Source organism: Cottoperca gobio, chromosome 10 (assembly GCF_900634415.1).
Source record: "Cottoperca gobio chromosome 10, fCotGob3.1, whole genome shotgun sequence".
Lineage (NCBI taxonomy): Eukaryota > Metazoa > Chordata > Actinopteri > Perciformes > Bovichtidae > Cottoperca > Cottoperca gobio.
Genome location: NC_041364.1, coordinates 15,740,565 through 15,758,842, shown reverse-complemented (window position 1 = coordinate 15,758,842; position 18,278 = coordinate 15,740,565). Strand labels below are relative to the sequence as shown.

General features: G+C 41.1%; 1 protein-coding gene across 6 annotated transcripts; it reads right to left on the bottom strand.

The window, feature by feature from the left end:
• Positions 1-1,005: 1,005 nt before the first annotated feature.
• LOC115014345 (UDP-N-acetylglucosamine--peptide N-acetylglucosaminyltransferase 110 kDa subunit) lies at positions 1,006-15,759 on the bottom strand. Of its 6 annotated transcripts, none has more exons than XM_029441120.1 (22): positions 15,386-15,759; positions 13,280-13,460; positions 12,201-12,444; positions 11,977-12,045; positions 8,546-8,662; positions 8,383-8,462; positions 7,720-7,915; positions 7,461-7,601; positions 7,261-7,361; positions 6,872-7,025; positions 6,364-6,465; positions 6,038-6,235; positions 5,557-5,715; positions 4,944-5,033; positions 4,659-4,784; positions 4,379-4,549; positions 4,149-4,265; positions 3,713-3,883; positions 3,186-3,338; positions 2,845-3,097; positions 2,283-2,406; positions 1,006-2,191 (listed from the first exon to the last, which is right to left on the bottom strand). In XM_029441120.1, exons 1-22 carry the CDS (start codon positions 15,420-15,422, stop codon positions 2,011-2,013), a joined length of 3,165 nt encoding a protein of 1,054 aa, XP_029296980.1. In that variant the 5' UTR covers positions 15,423-15,759; the 3' UTR covers positions 1,006-2,010. The 6 variants fall into 6 exon arrangements, with proteins under 6 accessions (XP_029296980.1, XP_029296981.1, XP_029296982.1 ...); XM_029441121.1 differs by having other exon boundaries at positions 6,056-6,235; XM_029441122.1 differs by having other exon boundaries at positions 13,280-13,430.
• Positions 15,760-18,278: the final 2,519 nt, after the last annotated feature.

Sequence of the window (18,278 nt, the reverse complement as noted above, 5' to 3'; positions counted from 1 at the left end):
GAAGAGAAGGAAGAAATACATGTTGAGGCCTACTTTGAAATAAATTAAACACAGAACTATGCAGCCTATTTGAGTCCGCCCCATATATGTTGAATACAATAAAAATGAATATAATATAAAAATGCACAAAACAATAAAAAATACAATATAAAAATGAAATGAATAAAGAAATTATCCCACTTTGAAAAAAAAACAAAAAACATATAGCTGCAGCCTAATATCTTAAAAAGAGTAAACATAAAACATAGGCCAGTTTGTATTTAATTATGTCCGTTTCAGTACGTTATCATCCACATGGAGGTGGTGATCATTTCTTTGGCTTTTAAACAATTCACAACAGCCTCACATATGTCCCACAACATTACATTTTCTGTTTGCTCATTTCTCACCACATATCAAGCACACAGGTAAGCCAGCATCGTTGACAGGGAAAGCAAATGTATCTGTCCACGCAGAATAAACAATTTCTCCGAAACTTTTATTTTTCTGGTTTTATCCATGGTTAGCATAGAGTTAGGCGGAAGTCTGCAACTCAAGATAAGCCACCTGCAGTGAAAGGCCATAGACGCAGTAGAATGTGACGCATTATTTAGTTGACGAAATATTAAAAAATATGGTGTCAATATCACCTCTGACTCCAAGATAAGAGGCGTTCCCTTTGAAAGATTGTGCACTGTGCAACAAAAAATACAGGTTCCATGTTTTTATTTTGTCAAAGCTACAGGGAGCCACTTCATAGGGGTTAAAGAGCCACATGTGGCTCCTGAGCCGCAGGTTGCAGACCCCTGGGTTAAGTGGTCGTTGGTCTGAAAAAGTTTGAGAAACATTGCCCTATGGTGACTGACGGGTTAAGATTAAACTAAATCTAGTTGCAATGCACCAAAACAATAACCATCAATCTGTCTCTAATTAAAGATTGGTCATATATTTGACACAGTAATCATAAGCTGTTACCTTTCATTGACTCTACCAATAAATGAAATCAAGTGAGGGCAGTAGACAGTACAGAGTTTTGCCATCTCTTTAATTTTTTTAAAATTATATTTAGAACCTTGCGGCATTGACAGCATACAGTTAACGGACAATACAAAAACAAAAACCGCTTAGAAAATACTTACCTAGGCCGTTCCTGGTTTGAGTTTAAAAAAACCAATATCAATTTGTGAACAGCTCTGACATCTAAACTGACACTTAGGCCCTTTCCAATGAATTGAAGCTCCTTTGACCAACGTTGTCCAATTATCTATACAAGCATAGTGTGACATCAAACAGAACAGCCACTGAACATATTCTTTGATTGACAACTAAATGAATAAAAGTTGCCATTTGGTGAGGGGAAGTAGTCTTCATCTAGACCATATTCTTCAAAACTAGCACATCTACTCATTGCAGCAATTTAATAACAGCTTAAGACAAACTAAAGAGCTGTTGCAATCTAAGTTTTACAATAGCATGTTAAAGCTGATGAAACTTAAGTCAGAGTTACAATTTCCATGGTGCAAACTTTGTCCTTTTAAAAACACACAACACTCTTAATCCATTTATACATAGATCAACAAGTAATGACGGCTGGGCATTCTCTCCACAAGCTGCAGTTAGTCCTGTACACACACGGACAGGAGGAAAAAAATCAAATCCACTGATCCAAAGACTGAAGGGTTAGCAGGGCATTCACAATCCTCTCATGCTCATCAACTATACTGTGTTTTAGGACAAGAGTCTCAGACGAGGTGCCTGAAAGTCTCAGGCTGCATCTGGCTCAGGAAATGCAGATGTGTGATGAAACAACAGATGGGATGGGGAAAAAATAGTGTACATCTATGGGCTCCTTTACAAATAAGAGTCCCGTTAATAGTGAATGACAGCGATGAGACAATCATTGAGAGAGAGACAGGGCAGAAGTGGACACTGACCATTCCAAGCAAGGGTGCGGACAATGGTTTAGAAAAAGAACGAGGAGGGCTGGACATGGTTGGGCTACAAGGTAAAAGAAATCAGCATGCTTCCAGTTCAGGCATTCTCACTGGTCTCTACTGAATGGATTTTGAGCAGGGGCTCTGGCTTTTTGCCATTGCTATAGTGCTCCCACATCTGCAGATAAAGCTTCTCCAGGTCGATTGTGTACTGCTTGGTGTTGAAAAGAGGGCTGCAGATTCGCTGCTTCCAAACACGTGCTCTGACCATCTTCAGGCTGAAGGAGACAAAAGTAAATGGTCAGACTTTGGGGTTTACAAACCATATTTTTTAAGAATATAAAAAAAGTCAGATCAAATTCTACTTACTATTCCATGTCAGTGCCGAGTTTGACTGCTATGTCCTCATAATCCTGACGACTCTGGGCTATTAGCTCAGGGCAGCCCAGACAGTTAAGTTGTGAGGCAGCCACACGGGAGGCAAGGGTTTCACCTTTACAGAGAGGTTTTTACAAATTAAAATGTGTTCTACACAGATATTATTTAATCATAGGACATTTTTTTATTTGTAAAATGGTTTGATTTTCTGAGTATTGTCGTAAGTGGTGCTGCATCTAGCGATTATTTTCCTTGTCAATTATTATTTTCCAGATGAATCGATTAGTTGTGAAATGTCAGAAAATGTTGATCAGTGTTTCCTAAAGTCCAAGATGACCTCTTTAAATGATTTGTTTTGTCCACAACTCAAAGATATTCAGTTTACTGAAACTAGGATTCTGACTTTCTTTCAAAAGAATTACCAATTATCAAAATAATTGATAACTAATCAAGTAATCTTTGCAGATCTACTAGTTAGATCGACTAAAACATTAGTATTAAATGAGCAAACCAAGGGTTATAAGTCCGACCCTTGTTGCCCTAGTTTCCTCACCTGGCATGGTGACCATGGGTGTTCCTGCCCAGAGAACGTCCATGCCTGTGGTGTGACCATTGCACAGAGGAGTGTCGAGGCACACATCAGCCAGCTGGCCCCTTCTCACATGCTCCTCTTTTGGCGCCACAGGAGAGAAGATGATGCGAGAGCCAGGCAGACCCATGTTCTGAGCATACTGCTGGATGTTGGGCTCGCCGACAGCAGGGAAGCGAAGAAGCCACAGCACGCTGTTGCTCACACGCTTCAGGATCTGCAGAGAGAGGGGAGTTTGAAAAGCACCGTTTTAACACGAAGGAACACTTTAAAGCAGTCGTTATAACCAAGTCTATCCAACTTACGTTGGCCCACATCTGAAGAGTAGGGGGGTCAATCTTATAGAGCTGGTTGAAGTTGCAGTAGACGATGGAGTCCTCTGGGAGACCATACTGGGAGCGGGTTGTCACAACGATTGTGCGTGGCACCTCCTCCCCAGTGGCAGCTTTGTTGTTGATCTAAAATGGGGGACACAACAGTATTGTTTAAACCATGGAGTGGCCTAAATGCTTTCATCCTGAAAAGTTATCAAGTGTGACTGTTTGAGCCACTTGAGGGTACCGAGCCAAGACCGTATCGTTCATTTAATAGCCAATCCATAATGCCACCATTTCCCTCACCAACAGTTCTGTGCTTCCACCTTAAATTTCATGAAAACATCATACCTGTAAGGACACAGGCTCAGTGACTACAACCTCAGCTGCTGAAACAATCTGGAAAAGCAGCAGGCTGAATTAAACGGCTGCTCGTGCCTTTCTTCTGCATTCGTTGATGTTCTGTACCAATGCTACACTCCTCAAGATTTGCGTTTACATGGACAAGTTAGACATACCTGTGTGGTGGCCAGGCCATTGCTGACAGTGAAGCCGTTGATGGTGACCTGGATTTGGCCTTGGTTGATCATGTTGATGATTGCTTCAGCTGCTGTGTTCATGGGGATTACGGGCATCGACAGAGCTCCGTTTGTGTCCCCAGTAGCTTCCTGGTTGTTGTCACACTTCATCTGTTCAGAGAACATTAAAGTTGAACATAAATACTTGATTCTAAATCATACAACAATATATTTTCTCAATAACATGATCCAAGGACAAACATGACAAAGTGATTTATTGCTCTGTTCGGAGATTGTGATTCAAAGTAAACGATATACCATGAACATAGTCAAACGATGCCATTTAGAGGTCCAAAACTTAACCATAGTGCACCACTCAATGTGTCAATAATGCACTTAAAACTATTTGGTTCTTCAGGAAATTCCCATAACTCACCTTTATCACCTTGACATCTGGCAGACTGTCCAAATAGGCCTTCAGATCAATACCATTAAGAACAATGCGGTTGTCAAAGATGTGCCCATTAGATTTGAAATCAATCACAGCCTTTTTCTGTGGGTCGAAAAAGGAAAAATCAAATGTTATATGCACCCGATTAAATTATATTGCGTTTCCTGACACTCAGCTCACAGAATCAAACAGCAGAAATGTGAGGATGGGCAAACCTTGAGGTGGGGGAACATGTTGGCGTGGTCTCCAATGAAGAAAGTATGTGGCATGTAGGCCAGTTTCTCAGAATACTGGTCAGCTACCTCAAAGGGGGACGTCTCCTTGTCAGAGACGATGTAGTCCATGAAGGGAGCCCCACTGGTACCCGGGTAACCCAGCCACATAGTCTGTTGAGATCAGATTCAAAGGAATGTGAAGATACAGTTTTTCTTTTTAAATGTATTTACACAGGTGACATTTATCACTCTGTGTCATCAGAAACAATATCATGCTCACCTGAATGGGGGCAGGGCGGAGGGCGAACAGCTCATTTCGAGCTCCCTTGGTGTATCCGTTCATGTTGACCAATATGTGGACTCCATCCTGGTGAATGCGATCAGCTGCCTTGCCATTGCAGGGAATCTGCAGGAGAGAAGAGAGGTACCGATTTCAGTGAAATGGTTTCTTTTTGACATCACGTTGAAATGACCAGTGTGTTAAAAGTTCACATCCATAAAAAGGTTAACACTCAGTAGAAGTAGAAACAGTGACGAAGACGCAACTCTAGCTCATAATAGTTACCTGTGAGAGGTCTGTGAAATGATGAGCCTCTGCTACCACTTTCACACGGAAGTTGGTGCTATCATCAGGGCTGAGCGCATAGCAGAACACCTTGAGGAGAACAAAATAAGTTTACACTCATTAGTTGACATTTACATAAAATAAAGTGCAACTATTTCATTCAACCCTGGTGTCATTTCCTGGCAAGACCATAAATTGTGTGGGTGGGCGGGGGGGGGGGGGGGGGGGGGAATCGAAACCGCATAGTATCGCAATATTTTGCGTGGCAATATTGTATCAATACAATTGTCAATCTTTTATTATAGAAATTACAAATATTGCACATACAAATTAAACCTTTTGGTAACAATTGCTTTTTCAGTCAACTAGACGTTGGACAAAACAAAGGAGACATCGGAAAAAGTGTTATCGTATAAACAGATGTTGACAATCAGCATAATTTGCAGTTGAAAAAAGTAATAAATCGCAACATACATTATTGCAATACTTAGCAGAGCTCAAAATGTTTAAATGTGACTGGTTATTTCCAACCCTAATACATTGTAATAGACATTGTTCAGATTTGTAAAGTTTGTAATTTTTGTAATTATCTATTACAATAAAGATAAAATACCTCAAATTTCTCAGGATTGTGCATGCCAGGGATGGACTGCATCAGGTGGGAAGTAGGGTGGTTGCCAAAGTCAGAGCTGACGTAGCCAACACGCAGACGCCCACCGCTGGCCTTCAGATCCTTGGGATGCTCAAAAGCAGGTTTGTGCAGTGCATTGATCTGTGGAATTAGCAATAGTATAAGAATACAACTACAGCAGGATAGCTAATGCTAGATGGACTGAGTTACACACAAAGTAGCAATGGTGGAATAATACTGATCCACCGATTCATCTAAAATCATGCCCAACCTTAAACTATATCCCCTATCCCTGCAAGCAAACCCATTCACCACCACCACCCTTCACCTCTTTCTCTACGATCCTAAATACATCCAGTATCTTTACCCATCCATCCCTTACCTTCCCCATATCCCTGCAGACAGCCACTGCCATCACCAGCCACCTTCCATCCCCCCAAAAAATGAAATAAAGTTTACTTGCTTTGATCAGTGCGTGTACCTTGTCCAGGCAAAGGTTTCCGTGGCGTTCGGCAATGGCCTTGCGGAAGCCGTGAGAGAGTGGATACAGCATGCTGTGGTGTGGGTGCACTGAAGGCAAGCGGTTCTTATCCAGCTGGTCAGCCACGATGCTCACAAGCTTCTTCATCCGCTCATCATAGTCTGTCCAGTCGCACACAATCTGGGAGAGTGACAGGAATAAGAGAAGTTAGAAAATACGTTTTTCATTCAACAGGAGCAACAAAAAAAAAAGGAGAAATAAGTACTGTAAATATTTGACAAATATGACGATAGTTAACATATACAAACCTGCAAGCAATGTGCCAAGTTGCAGTAAGCATCAGGGAAGTCCGGCTTGAGTTTCAAAGCCGTACGGTAAGATGCAATGGCCTCTGGGATGTTTCCAGAATCCTAATAATCAAGAGAAACATTAGAATACAAAAACACATGAAGTGGCAATACATTATACTGCACATAAACAGTAGGTAATAGACTACATGCATGTGTGTTCATTATCTGCATGAGACTCCACAAAGCAATCAAATCACGAATCATGAAACAGTGCCTCCTACATATTTCATTTTAACCAACATGAACCCATTAGTCAGTACACTGTTTATTGACTCATTTCAACCGTTTATAGAAATGTACTAAATATAATTTGAGCATTATTTACAGAAAACTATTGCAATTTCATTGCAGTTAGAGCGGTAGGGTCAACCTGGAGGTAGGTAAGACCCTAAGGTGATGCGACACAATCAGTTATTACTGATAACAATAATTAAATACCACATTTAAAATGAGGAGTCATTCCTACCTTGTGAATAGAGGCCAAATTGCTGTGAGCATCAGCAAAGGCCGGGTTGATCTGGATGGCACGGGTGTAGCATTGCAGCGCTCCCTGTACATCTTGCATTTCCTTCAGTGTATTGCCCATGTTTGAGTAGGCATCAGCAAATGTGGGGCTGATTCTAAAACCAAACAGGATAATCATTCAATCAATCACAACTATATAATGTCTTAAAAAAAAATCAGTTGCTTTATGACCATTTACTTTAGAAAAGACAGCACATGAACACAGAACCAAAGCTGTACAGGTTCACCATCTGATGGAATATTTGAGCAGAGTGATGTGGCCTCACACCAATATTATGAGCTGCATTGCTTTAACTAGTCAGCAGGTATCTGTAGCATAGATTTACAAACCTGATGGCCTCCTTGTAATGCATAAGGGCCTCCTGGAGTTTCCCCTGCTGCTGCAGGACACTGGCAAGGTTAGAGTGAGCTGCTGCAAACTCTGGGAACACCTGATGAAAAACAAAAAGGGTTACCAAGAAGCAACAGCAACCATGACGGTCTCGTTAAACAGACATTTTCTATACCACAAGAGTTAACTCTTAACTCACCTCTAGTGCTTTCCTATAGAGCTGAACTGCATCCTCAATGTTGCCCTGCTCACGCTTGATATTGGCCAAGTTGTTAAGAGAGTCTGCATGGGTTGGACACAAACGCAAGGCTGTGTTGTAGCACTCTTCTGCTTCAGACACCTGGGAAAGACGTTGGCATTGCTAAAAGTTATATTTAGTAAATGCTTGGAAACTTAGAGACCTAAAAGGTGGATATTTCAGATTGTCTTGACAGGGGAAACACAAAGTGCTGCCTTACATTTCCTTTCTCCTTCAGGGCATTTGCCAAATTGCAGTAGGCATCGGGGAAGTGGGGCTGCAGTTCAATAGCACGACGGTAGGTGTCTATAGCCAAGTCAATGAGGCCTTGCTCGTAGTAGACACAGGCCAGGTTTCCATGGACAACTGCATGGTTGGGGCTAAGACTCAGGGCTCTCAGGTATCCAGCCACAGCTCTGAAAACATAAGACACGGTGCGGATACAAGTTAGGCTCAAGATACATTTTTGCTGAAATTTGGAATATTTTTTTTTTTTACCTAATCGTATATAGTAAACCTTTTTTATATTTCTCATTTGACTGCTGACGTGCCGTCTCTCTCAAAAAAACATTTCATTGTACCGTTGACCCTGTGTTAACCTACATAATTTAAAACTTGAATTGTAGTTCTCATCTAACCCAATTTACACAACTTCATAATTATTAGAGCACATTGTTAATTGTTGCATATGCATTGAGTTGAGATGATGGCAGCTCTGTAGCCCTGACAAAACAATGCTAAACACAGCTACAGGATCAACACAGGAAAGGAGGTAATAGAATTGACAGTTTTTTGACTCATTTGAAAATTGCACACAGGGTGGTGCTTTTAAAAGACTAAAGATTAGACATGAATGTAAAAAAGGATTATCATTCAGACTCACCTGTCAAAGATGCGGGCTTCCTTCAAAACATTTCCTAAGTTGATGTATGCGTCAAGGAAATTTGGGTCCAGGGTCACTGCCTGAAGATTAAAACCAAGCTTAAAAACACAAAGAATGTACCAAAAGAGAAAGTACTAAGATTGAAAAGTGTTATGCTACGGACCTTTTCAAAGTGATGTATGGCCAACCATATCTCTCCTTGGGCATTGAACACACAGCCCAGGTTGCTCCAAGCCACTGCGAAGTTGGGCTGGGTCTCAATGGCTTTCAGGTAACATGCCTTCAATGGGTTTACAATGAAAAACCATAGGACAGGAGGAGAAGAGGTAGAATGGGAGAGGTATAGTGCGTAGAGGGGAGGACAAGGGATTGTAAAATAAAAACAAATAGAAGATTGAGAATAAAAGTAAGAAAAAACAAAAAGGGCAGAGAAAGCAAAATTAGTGACCGTTCTCCATCATGGCAAAAAGTGAGTCTACAGCATGGGCTCGCTTGCGCATAAGTCTGCTGCGCTAAGCTGCATTGCTTTTTCCTACGCTGCGCGGATCCAACCAACACCCACTTGTATGTCCGCATCCTTCAGTTATGACCACATTCTCACTCTGTAGTGGCCCCCCCACATCAGTATGCTGCCCTCTAATAATAAACCCTGATGAGTTATAACCCCAATTACTAAATATTGTATAAGGATCTAAAAAGTGCCAAATATCTGCAGGAATTTTGTATTTCGTGTGGACATGATAACCAACAACCAAGGATGCTGGACAGTTCATGCGAGTGATGGTTCCTGTAATGCATGCGCAACAAACGCGAACGCGTGGTGCGTGACTATTGCCACCACCACAGAATGCCGTTTGCGTGACCTTGCTCTTGGCAAAGGTCATTGCTTCGCTGCTGCGCTCGCTGAATGGCCTGGTTAGGCAGCTGCAGACCAACAACCCCTTTCAGAACACCTGAAACACCAGACTGGCAAACACTCAGCACCCATAAGGTATCTCAGAATGACGGGGGGGGGGGGGGGGAGGGGGTTGAGAGGTCAACCAGTTGCTAAACTGTAAGACGGGGAGGATTTGGAAATTAACAATGAGCCATTTTTCATTGAATTTGTAAAAAGATATTTTCAAAAGCCAATGATGTCTGAGATTTTAGGGGCATTTGGGAGCGAGGCTGGTTTTGAGTGGGGAGAGGTCCGCAACCAACAGGCCAAACAAAGGGAGTGAGGGGGGTTTGGATTGCAGGCTTGCGCTTTCCGCCTTTTTGGTTGCTTGGAGGATATCGCTGCGCGGCCCCTGCGCTACTGTAGACTCACAGCGCACTATCTGCATCATCAGAACGCTGCAACTCCAAATAAAGAAGGAAAAACAAAACAAAATAGGAAAAATAAACAACATGTAAGTTAGAGGGTTCTTACTTGTTTTTCACGATTATTGCTTCCAAATCCTAGTTTCTTTTTACGTAATACAAAATTGGGTAATTAGTGTAGCATATTGTAAGGAATGCTTACTGTAATTTGTTTTGCTACGTTTTTCTTTTGCTCTTCAAAGGAAGCCACAAGACAGAGGAGCATGAAGTGAGGTGGTTTTTTCTTTTGTTGTCAGTTACAAACCCGTTACCATATTTTTGGACTTTGTCAGACTGGTGGCCGCAGCTGGCTGGAAGAAGAGGAGAGGACTGAGGCTGCCCTAGTGTTCCTTTCCGCCAGGCACCTACGCAGGAATAGTGTCACCCACCTGAAACCTTCTAAATAACAATATCAGTTGTGGAAAAACCAAAAGAGACAAAATCAGAAAACAAGGTCGTTAGTAAAAGTCTTCAAACAATACATCCTTTTTTATATGGAAATAAAACAGGTTCTTCCAAATCACAACAAACATAAAACAGACTATACTTAGTTTTCCTTCATGCAATGACTGTTTCATTTCAAAGAAAACAAAATAAATGCTTGAGGGTAACAGGGAGGGAAGAAAGGCTTTTATATCTGCAGTTTATGAGTGAAATTTAGGTTTAGGTCAGGTTTCCAGCTGTCCATCAATTTAGTTTCACATTAAACTACAGGAGGGCAGTTACTGGCTTGATCTTGCCCAAATGAACTGATCCCATTTATTTGGGAATATTATTACATATTTAAAGCAAAAAGGGAAGAAGTATTAATCATTTTCTTTCATTCTTTTAGCATGTTCATGAAATATTTTCAAATCTTTGATTTCTTTGTCCTGGCCTGCTTTCTTGAATCCTGGCCAGTGGGGTAGGGAGAAAAGTCTGTGATGTAATTATTGGTATCTAGAAGCCTCCAAAGCTCTGAAATAAAGAAGTCATCGCTGTTGCTGCGCGTGCCTGTCTTTCTAACCCAGCATCTGACGCAGGCGGTGGAGTGCAGATTTTGAGCCGTCTGCCTGACGACACTTGAACCATTTAAAAAGGCACTTGATATTTGAGATCTCCTAAACCCACACAATTTGCCACACTATTAAACAGCGGTGGATATCAGAATAGATAGCCAGCTGGGTACAGTTTTCATTATCAACCTTAGCCAAAAGAAGAACTGATGCATTGGTGCATGGAACGCATTGTTGGCGTGTGCTTGAGCACTGACGGGGCATGGCTGAAGGGTCAGGAAGGCAGCTCTCAGCGCGCACACTCCACCAATCCTTAGCAAGCGCGCGGGGGGTGGAGCGACAGAGCAGGGGAGCTTGTGACTCCCTGATGCTCCTCCCCACTCCTTTACCCCCCTCTAGCACGAGATAAGATGGCCTGTAACCACTGTGACAACTCCATATCCCCAGATTTGACCCAACCCAGGGAGCCCGGTTATATAGACCGAAGTCTTGTCAAATGACAGAAGGGAAGCGTAACGCTTGGAAAAGAACCCACACTGGCAGCAACTGAACTGACAGCCAACTAAGACTAAAAGCTTGTCATTGGAGTGTAGTGGTTATGTTAGAAACCATCTTATCTTTTGCACTGCAAAGATAAACTAGCTTCTCATCAGTTCATATATTCTTCAAAGACCGAGCCAGCATTTTCCCTCCAAAATCTATATGAAAATGCATGAGCTGAGGTACAAAAATGACAAAATAGATCCAATGTTTCCATTAAAAATGCCAGCCTTTCTTCCTGAAGGGGGGAGGGGCTGACCTCTGGTGAAAGGTCGGAGTAAAGCAAAGGACATTGGGACTAAAAGTGATACAGGGTGGGGACTAATGTGATAATATACTATAATGGAAAATCATAGATGAAGCGGTCTAAAAAGTAATCAACAAAAAATAGTTTGTACTATGATTATTTAAAAAATACAAAAAACACTTCCTCATACGGGTGTTGGCCAATTGCGGTCCGATACCTTCAGAGGTTTTTAGTAAGTTGGTGGGAAAAGCTTAATGCAACTCTGAAAAATGGCTACCATGTCCTGTCCTTCATTTGGCTGAGAGGTTTGAAGGGAAAGGACTTGATTTGTTTTGTTTTTTTAAGTCAAAAAGTATTATTTATGTCCTGATTGGAGCGTGGCACTAAAAGTACCAAAGAAATGAAATATGAAAATCTACAACAAAAACACAAACAACACATATATACAAATGCCAACGCGCTGTAACATACCTTGGCTTCTTCCAAACGCCCAAGGGCTTTAAGCAAGTTGCCCAAGTCACTACGCACACAATATAGATCCTGGGAAGAAAAATAACAAACATTAAAATTCCACTGCTACAATAAACCGCAGATCAATGTGTTCACGCCAAATGTGTTTCTCTCATCAGCAAATAGAAAATACTGTCGATGTTAAGTTACTCTTTAAGGACTTCAACAGATAGCATGTCACTTACAGGGTTGTACTGTAAAGCTGACACATAAGCCTGCACTGCTCCCTCCATGTCTCCTGCGGCCACCAGAGCTGCGGCCAAGTTGATGTATCCATCAATAAAATCTGGTTTCAGTCTCAGAGCATGGCGATAATGCTCTATGGCCTCCTGCAGTTGCCCACGCTCCTTGTACACGTTCCCCAGGTTGGAGTAGGCCTCCGCCAACATTGGGTTTTGCTTGATGGCCAAGGTGCTGAAATGAGCAGACCTGTAGGGAAATAATGGGCAAAGGATGGTCACAATCCTGCAGGCAGTGGCCGGCAGTGTTGGCGCAATGCCTTGTGTAGAGGCAGCAGCGAGGTGCAAGTGGTGAAGAGGAGAATACTTGTGTTTGGATAAATATTTAAACAGCACATCAAGATGAACATCCCTAAAATATTGAAAGCATTAATACATGACACACAATATCAAAAACATTTCACCAACTTCCATAATCCATTAGTTGAGTGTGCATAATGCAAAGGAAATTATTTATAATTATCCGGCAGTATACTCCAAATGAAGCTGGCATCTACGACAAAGAACATGCACCATATTGCACTTCGATGGTCAGAGTGTATATGCTTTACTAGCTCCTCGTGAATATTTTTAAGGAACGATCACTTACCAAACTGTCATTATTTGGTAAATTACTACAGCATATCCAGTAATCATTTTTAGATTTGTCTGCACTTGTCTGATTCCTTGTAGTGCTTTATTTAACACAGTAAATTGAAATTACTTCGGAGTATACTGCTGGCATTATGTGGATTGAAAGAATAGAAAAGAGTGAACAAGATCAAACATTTAAACCTGTAACTCGCAAGACCCAAAACTTTTACCACGGCACCTGCAAAGCAAGGGTATGGCTACCACCGAAACAGTGTTAGAATCATGAGGGGACAGAGTGAGCCATATTAAAATCAAGCAACAAGATTTCCAGAAGAGCGCTCAGTTGTTGGAGTTGACTCCACAGACCAGCTGTGTGCACTGAAAGTCACAGAGGACCCATTATTCTCTGCCACTTCCACACCACATGGTCAGTGTGCGTTGAGACACCTCACCTGTCGAGTCTTCGGCACTGGAAGTGGATGGAGGACAGGAGCAGCAGCACGCCTGTGTTATCAGGCTCCTGTCTCCATAGCTGCATGCAGTGGCGCTCAGCTGCCTCAAAGTCCCCTGACTGATACTCCCGATGCGCCAGCTCAGCCAACCCTTGGAAGGAAAGAATACGTTTTGTCGGTTCTGGAGCACCAACACATCCCAAGGAGGGGGGAAACCACATGTTAGAGGTGATGGAAGAAATTAAAGCAGACAAATGAAAATAAATTAAAAAAAGGGATATGAAGCTAATGCTGTCAAAGACAAATAATGGCTATCAATTTGTGGGGTAATAAAGATAGCATTGAGATGAAACAACACATCTTTGGGAATTTTACATTCCAATTTCAATTCTTGGGTTAAAAATTAATTCTCTGTTAAATAAAGCTAATTACAGCTTTACGGTTTTTATTCATATGATAAGAAATATATGGTTGCTTCAGAATTACATTGCTCATATAAAAGCAGAAGACTGCCGGTAAGATGTTTAAAATGATTGAATCTCAAGATAAAATGCACTCTCCTACTGCATTACGTTTCATTTGTAAATGTTTTCGTTTGAGAATGATTTCAAACAAGGCCACTTCGCTCAAAGACCTTTCCTAAGGGTTCTTTAGAGTTGCAGTGTGATGCGTTTCTGGCACACAAAATATGTTTTACAAATGCCAAAAATATATTTGTTAAATACTATTTCACATACACCTGAGTGAACTGGGGAGTCCAAGCACAAAATAGCAAAAAGTAATACAAAATTTGGCAGCAAAATGAATGCATGAGGTGAAAACCAAACCGGGAGGGGGATGCAACACAAGCTTGATGGTAGAGCTGTCAAGTCACATTTCAATACCATACAGCCTTAAAATAGCAGACATCTGTGGTTCTAAATATTGACACATGTCTATTATGCATGTACTTATCATTAGCCATCTCTCTTGCACAGAATGTTTATGGTTTTCATTACCAAACGTGTTGTGTTGCTATAATATTGATCAGCCTTTTCCCACACTTTTCGAAAGGCTCTGTGCCAAAACAGGTGAAACCTTCACTTTCATGCGGACCTACAGTGTCACTTGAGATCAAATTATTCTGGGTGTGGCATAAACAACATGCAACAAGGGTCGAGGAGGTCTGATGGGTTGGAGACATTCGAACTGGTGTACAGGATACACACACCGCACACTGAGGCCATAACGCCAGCAGACATTAAAAGATCACAGTAACGTTAGACCCGGTGCATCCATCTATGATGTCATAATGCTTGTATGTAAGAAGGACGGATAGTTTTTATTACATAATGCAACGAGTCATAATGCAACAATCAAAAGTCAGGCGTACTGCCGTTAATGACAAGAAATCAGATACAAGACCCAATGGTCACTTTCAGGATAAACTCAAAAGAAAAAAAAGCAGACGGTAACCTTGGGAATCTGCGCCAAGCAGTGATGTCTGTGCGGCAAGTTTTAACAGCAGGAAGCTAATCGTTTCGGTGGCCCTGACAAGTAACGTTAAATGGTAGCTTTTTAAAGCTTTTAGAGCCAACGATGTTTTTAACAAGGGACGCCATCTTTATCTGGTCACTCAGTGAGAAACAAAATGCAACTGCAACTTGATGTCATTCGGGCTAGCATACATGCTAGCTAACTTAGCTACAATGCAAACTGTTTTGCAAAATCCTTTACAAAATCGTTACACACGTGTAAATAGTTAACAGTTTAACATTAATAGAACGTGTTTACACTTGCACGTAATCGTCACATTGGCATTTGTAAACTAATTTAAGAGACCAGTTAGTACCAACCTGCTACCAGTTAGCTAGCGTTATGTTAACTAACGTTACAAGTAGCCCGACACTGAATCAATAATAAGACAGGGGAGGCACGAACTGGGCCTACGGTGCCAGTGCCATCATGTTCATTTATGTGACGCTTGGTAAAAGACTAGTACATGTGTTGTAATACTAGTATTAAACGTTAGCTACCTGCGAACCGCTCGATGGATAGCAGCTAACGCTGTAACACGATATATCGTCTTCACTGCTTGTTAACGTTAGCTAAATGAAATCAACCAACCTGTGCTGTCAGCTACATTTCCCACTGAGGTCGCCATCTCCTCAGTCTTCGTGGCCTGCACGGTGGTCGTCAATGTGCCTTCTGGTAGATTACCGTTTCAGAGAAAAATGTGCGACGAGCAGTCGTCTTTTGTCGGCTTCGTCCAGCAAACACGTTGCCAGGCAAGCTAAGAAGCTAACCTAATCTTTGATTTTCCGTAGCCCGTACAACGCTTGAAGATCATGCAGTGGTCAGTATAGTTTAGCTGGTAATAACTAATTAACTAACCTCGCTACAATCCCTAACAGCTATTATTGTTTTACTGGCATTAACGGTGATGTTGCTTTATGGATCAAGCTGGTTTCTCTTCACAACAAAGATGCTGTGAAACATAAAATGGCGAAATGGGTGGAACTAATTTTTTGAGAGAAAGTAGATCCAGACATCGCCATTACGAGAAAACATGTGTGTAAAATTGTAATAAATGTATTTTTAGTAAAATAATAAATCATATGATGCGGGCTTGAAGTACTGTTTGCTAAGCGTGCTTTATACGTTTCATGACGGAAAATAAACCGATTACAAATTATATTGCGCGGAAGAACACAATGGTGCAGTGAGACAGAGTGCAAGTGATATGAAGGTGTTCTAGAAAAAAGCATCATCATCATCAGTGCTTCAAATATTCATGGGATCACGACATGGCATAACATCGAAATAAATCTGACATGTCAAAGCATGCAGTCCATAGGGTAATAAATTTTAGGAATAATACAGGATAATTATACGACTAAATAATGACTTGGTTAAAGTACTCTATGTAGTTAGTACTAAAATTAGGTCTTGTATTGTAGACCTGCATTTACAGTGCTGTACATTCAGTTACCTTTACACACTCAAGTGCACAACTGTACACATTAAAGTACTGGAATATAGATTACCCCACATGTTACCTTGCATTTTGACTCAAGTAGGCCCAAACAAATGCAGAAAGGTAGATTTGTAGTGGTAGATAACTTATTTATTTAGGGCAAACATCTTGTGGTGTAAACTGCACAACCATTTCTTTACCAATCAGAACAGGGACACATGCATTAATTAGAACATAACTCCATACATAAAGCATTGGTAACCAGGTTAGGAAATGTAATTACTTTTTTATGTTGTTCGGTGTAACACATTGTGCTATGCCAGTGTCCATGGACATACAGTATTTTCAACTCAATTGTTTACATATTGAATTCAAGAACAGCAAGCAATATATACATATTTGAAGCATATGCAGATCCCTTGTGTAACAACTTTGTTTATCTGTTTTTGAAATGAGTGTATGATATATGTAGCTTGGCCAAAATGTATAACCAGGATAGGCATACACTTCAGCCTGTGAAAGTACCGTACTGTAAGTGAGCTTCTGTGCAGAAGGTATGTGAGATTCATAATCACCAGCAGAGGGCGACATCTGTAAACCTATTTCAAAGAAAGACGTGTGGCTCCCTGCAAAGTGACTTTGAACATAATTTTGCCTTATGTTTTAGTATCTGCAAATCCCACATTTTTATATTTACCCGCCCGTACTTGGCATTAGGATTACATCAGGTTGTGTTTGTATTCAACTATTAAATAGTACATATCACAACACTGAAAGAGCCCCTATTTCAGTTTGATAATAAAAGCATTTTGGCCAATGTGACAGTTGTATTACTATATCATTTGAAAAACTAAATTATATGCAACACAGGCCCTCATTTTATTATCCCATTATGCACAGCATCTCTTCAATTCATTCATGTCCAACACGTTTTAAATATGTAGCCCATGAAGTGAGTCATTAACATGCCATTCTGCCCTGAAGATGTTGAAAAGGGGGCTACTGCTTGCTGCACCCCATTTTTTCCCATAGTCCCTCTATGGGAAAGTAGTTGACATCATTGCCCATGTTGGCTTTGCTCTGTGTGCTCAAAGCATGCATAGGGTGAAGGGTTTGTGTACTCTTCCTCGCGTTCCTCTTCTCTGCTCTCGCTCTTTACACCGCTTAGTGGTGACTTGTGCACAGAATGATGTCATGGGCACCATAGCAATTGCATCTGACCTGCTTTATCTTTGTGCAGGCTACAGTCACTAGGAAGGCGGTCAGGATGAACGCATCTTCTCCTGCCTAAAGGGTCGGGGACAGCTCTCCACAACAAAGCCTGCTTTCACACAAGCTATTTTAGGAAGCATGTGAGAGCAAGAAGTTAATTCACTCACAGGTCAATTTAACCATTATTAAAATCTCAGCATAGCCTGGAGATAGTGGGAGTTTGTTGTGCTATTTAATTGCCAGGCCAGAATATTCTGCTACCAAATGAGTGGCTTAAATTATTTCCACCCATTTATTTTAGAAGATCCAATGCAAGCTGATGACGCACATTGTTTGCAGTGTTTTAGGATGCTTTCCTACTGTAGATACTTGAATAGGGTTGCTTTGGGATACAGCTGGAGTTATGTGTTCATTAGTTGGATTTTTGGCTCTATTCAGTGACTCATAATTGAGAGATGTTTATGTCTTATAGTGCATGAGCTCAGAGAAACACATTTTACTGTAATGAGGAAATGTTCTCTTGCTCACACACATCTGGAACATCCATCATGGATCTCAGTACCCATCTACAGTTTCAGGCTTACTGATCAATGAGTCCTCTTGATTTTTATGGCTGTGTCATTGGTGTTTTCCAGAGGTCCTGTAATTCAGAACTGATGCCACATCCCTGCAGGGATGTTAAAAATAACAATTTATTATTTCATTTTCTGGATAATTATAATTAATATTAGATACAACCATCAAGTGGAAATTCATGAAGAAGTTTAATTTCACTTTATGCATCTTTCTAAATACATATCCTAAAATATAGAATTGTTACAAGCAATCCTG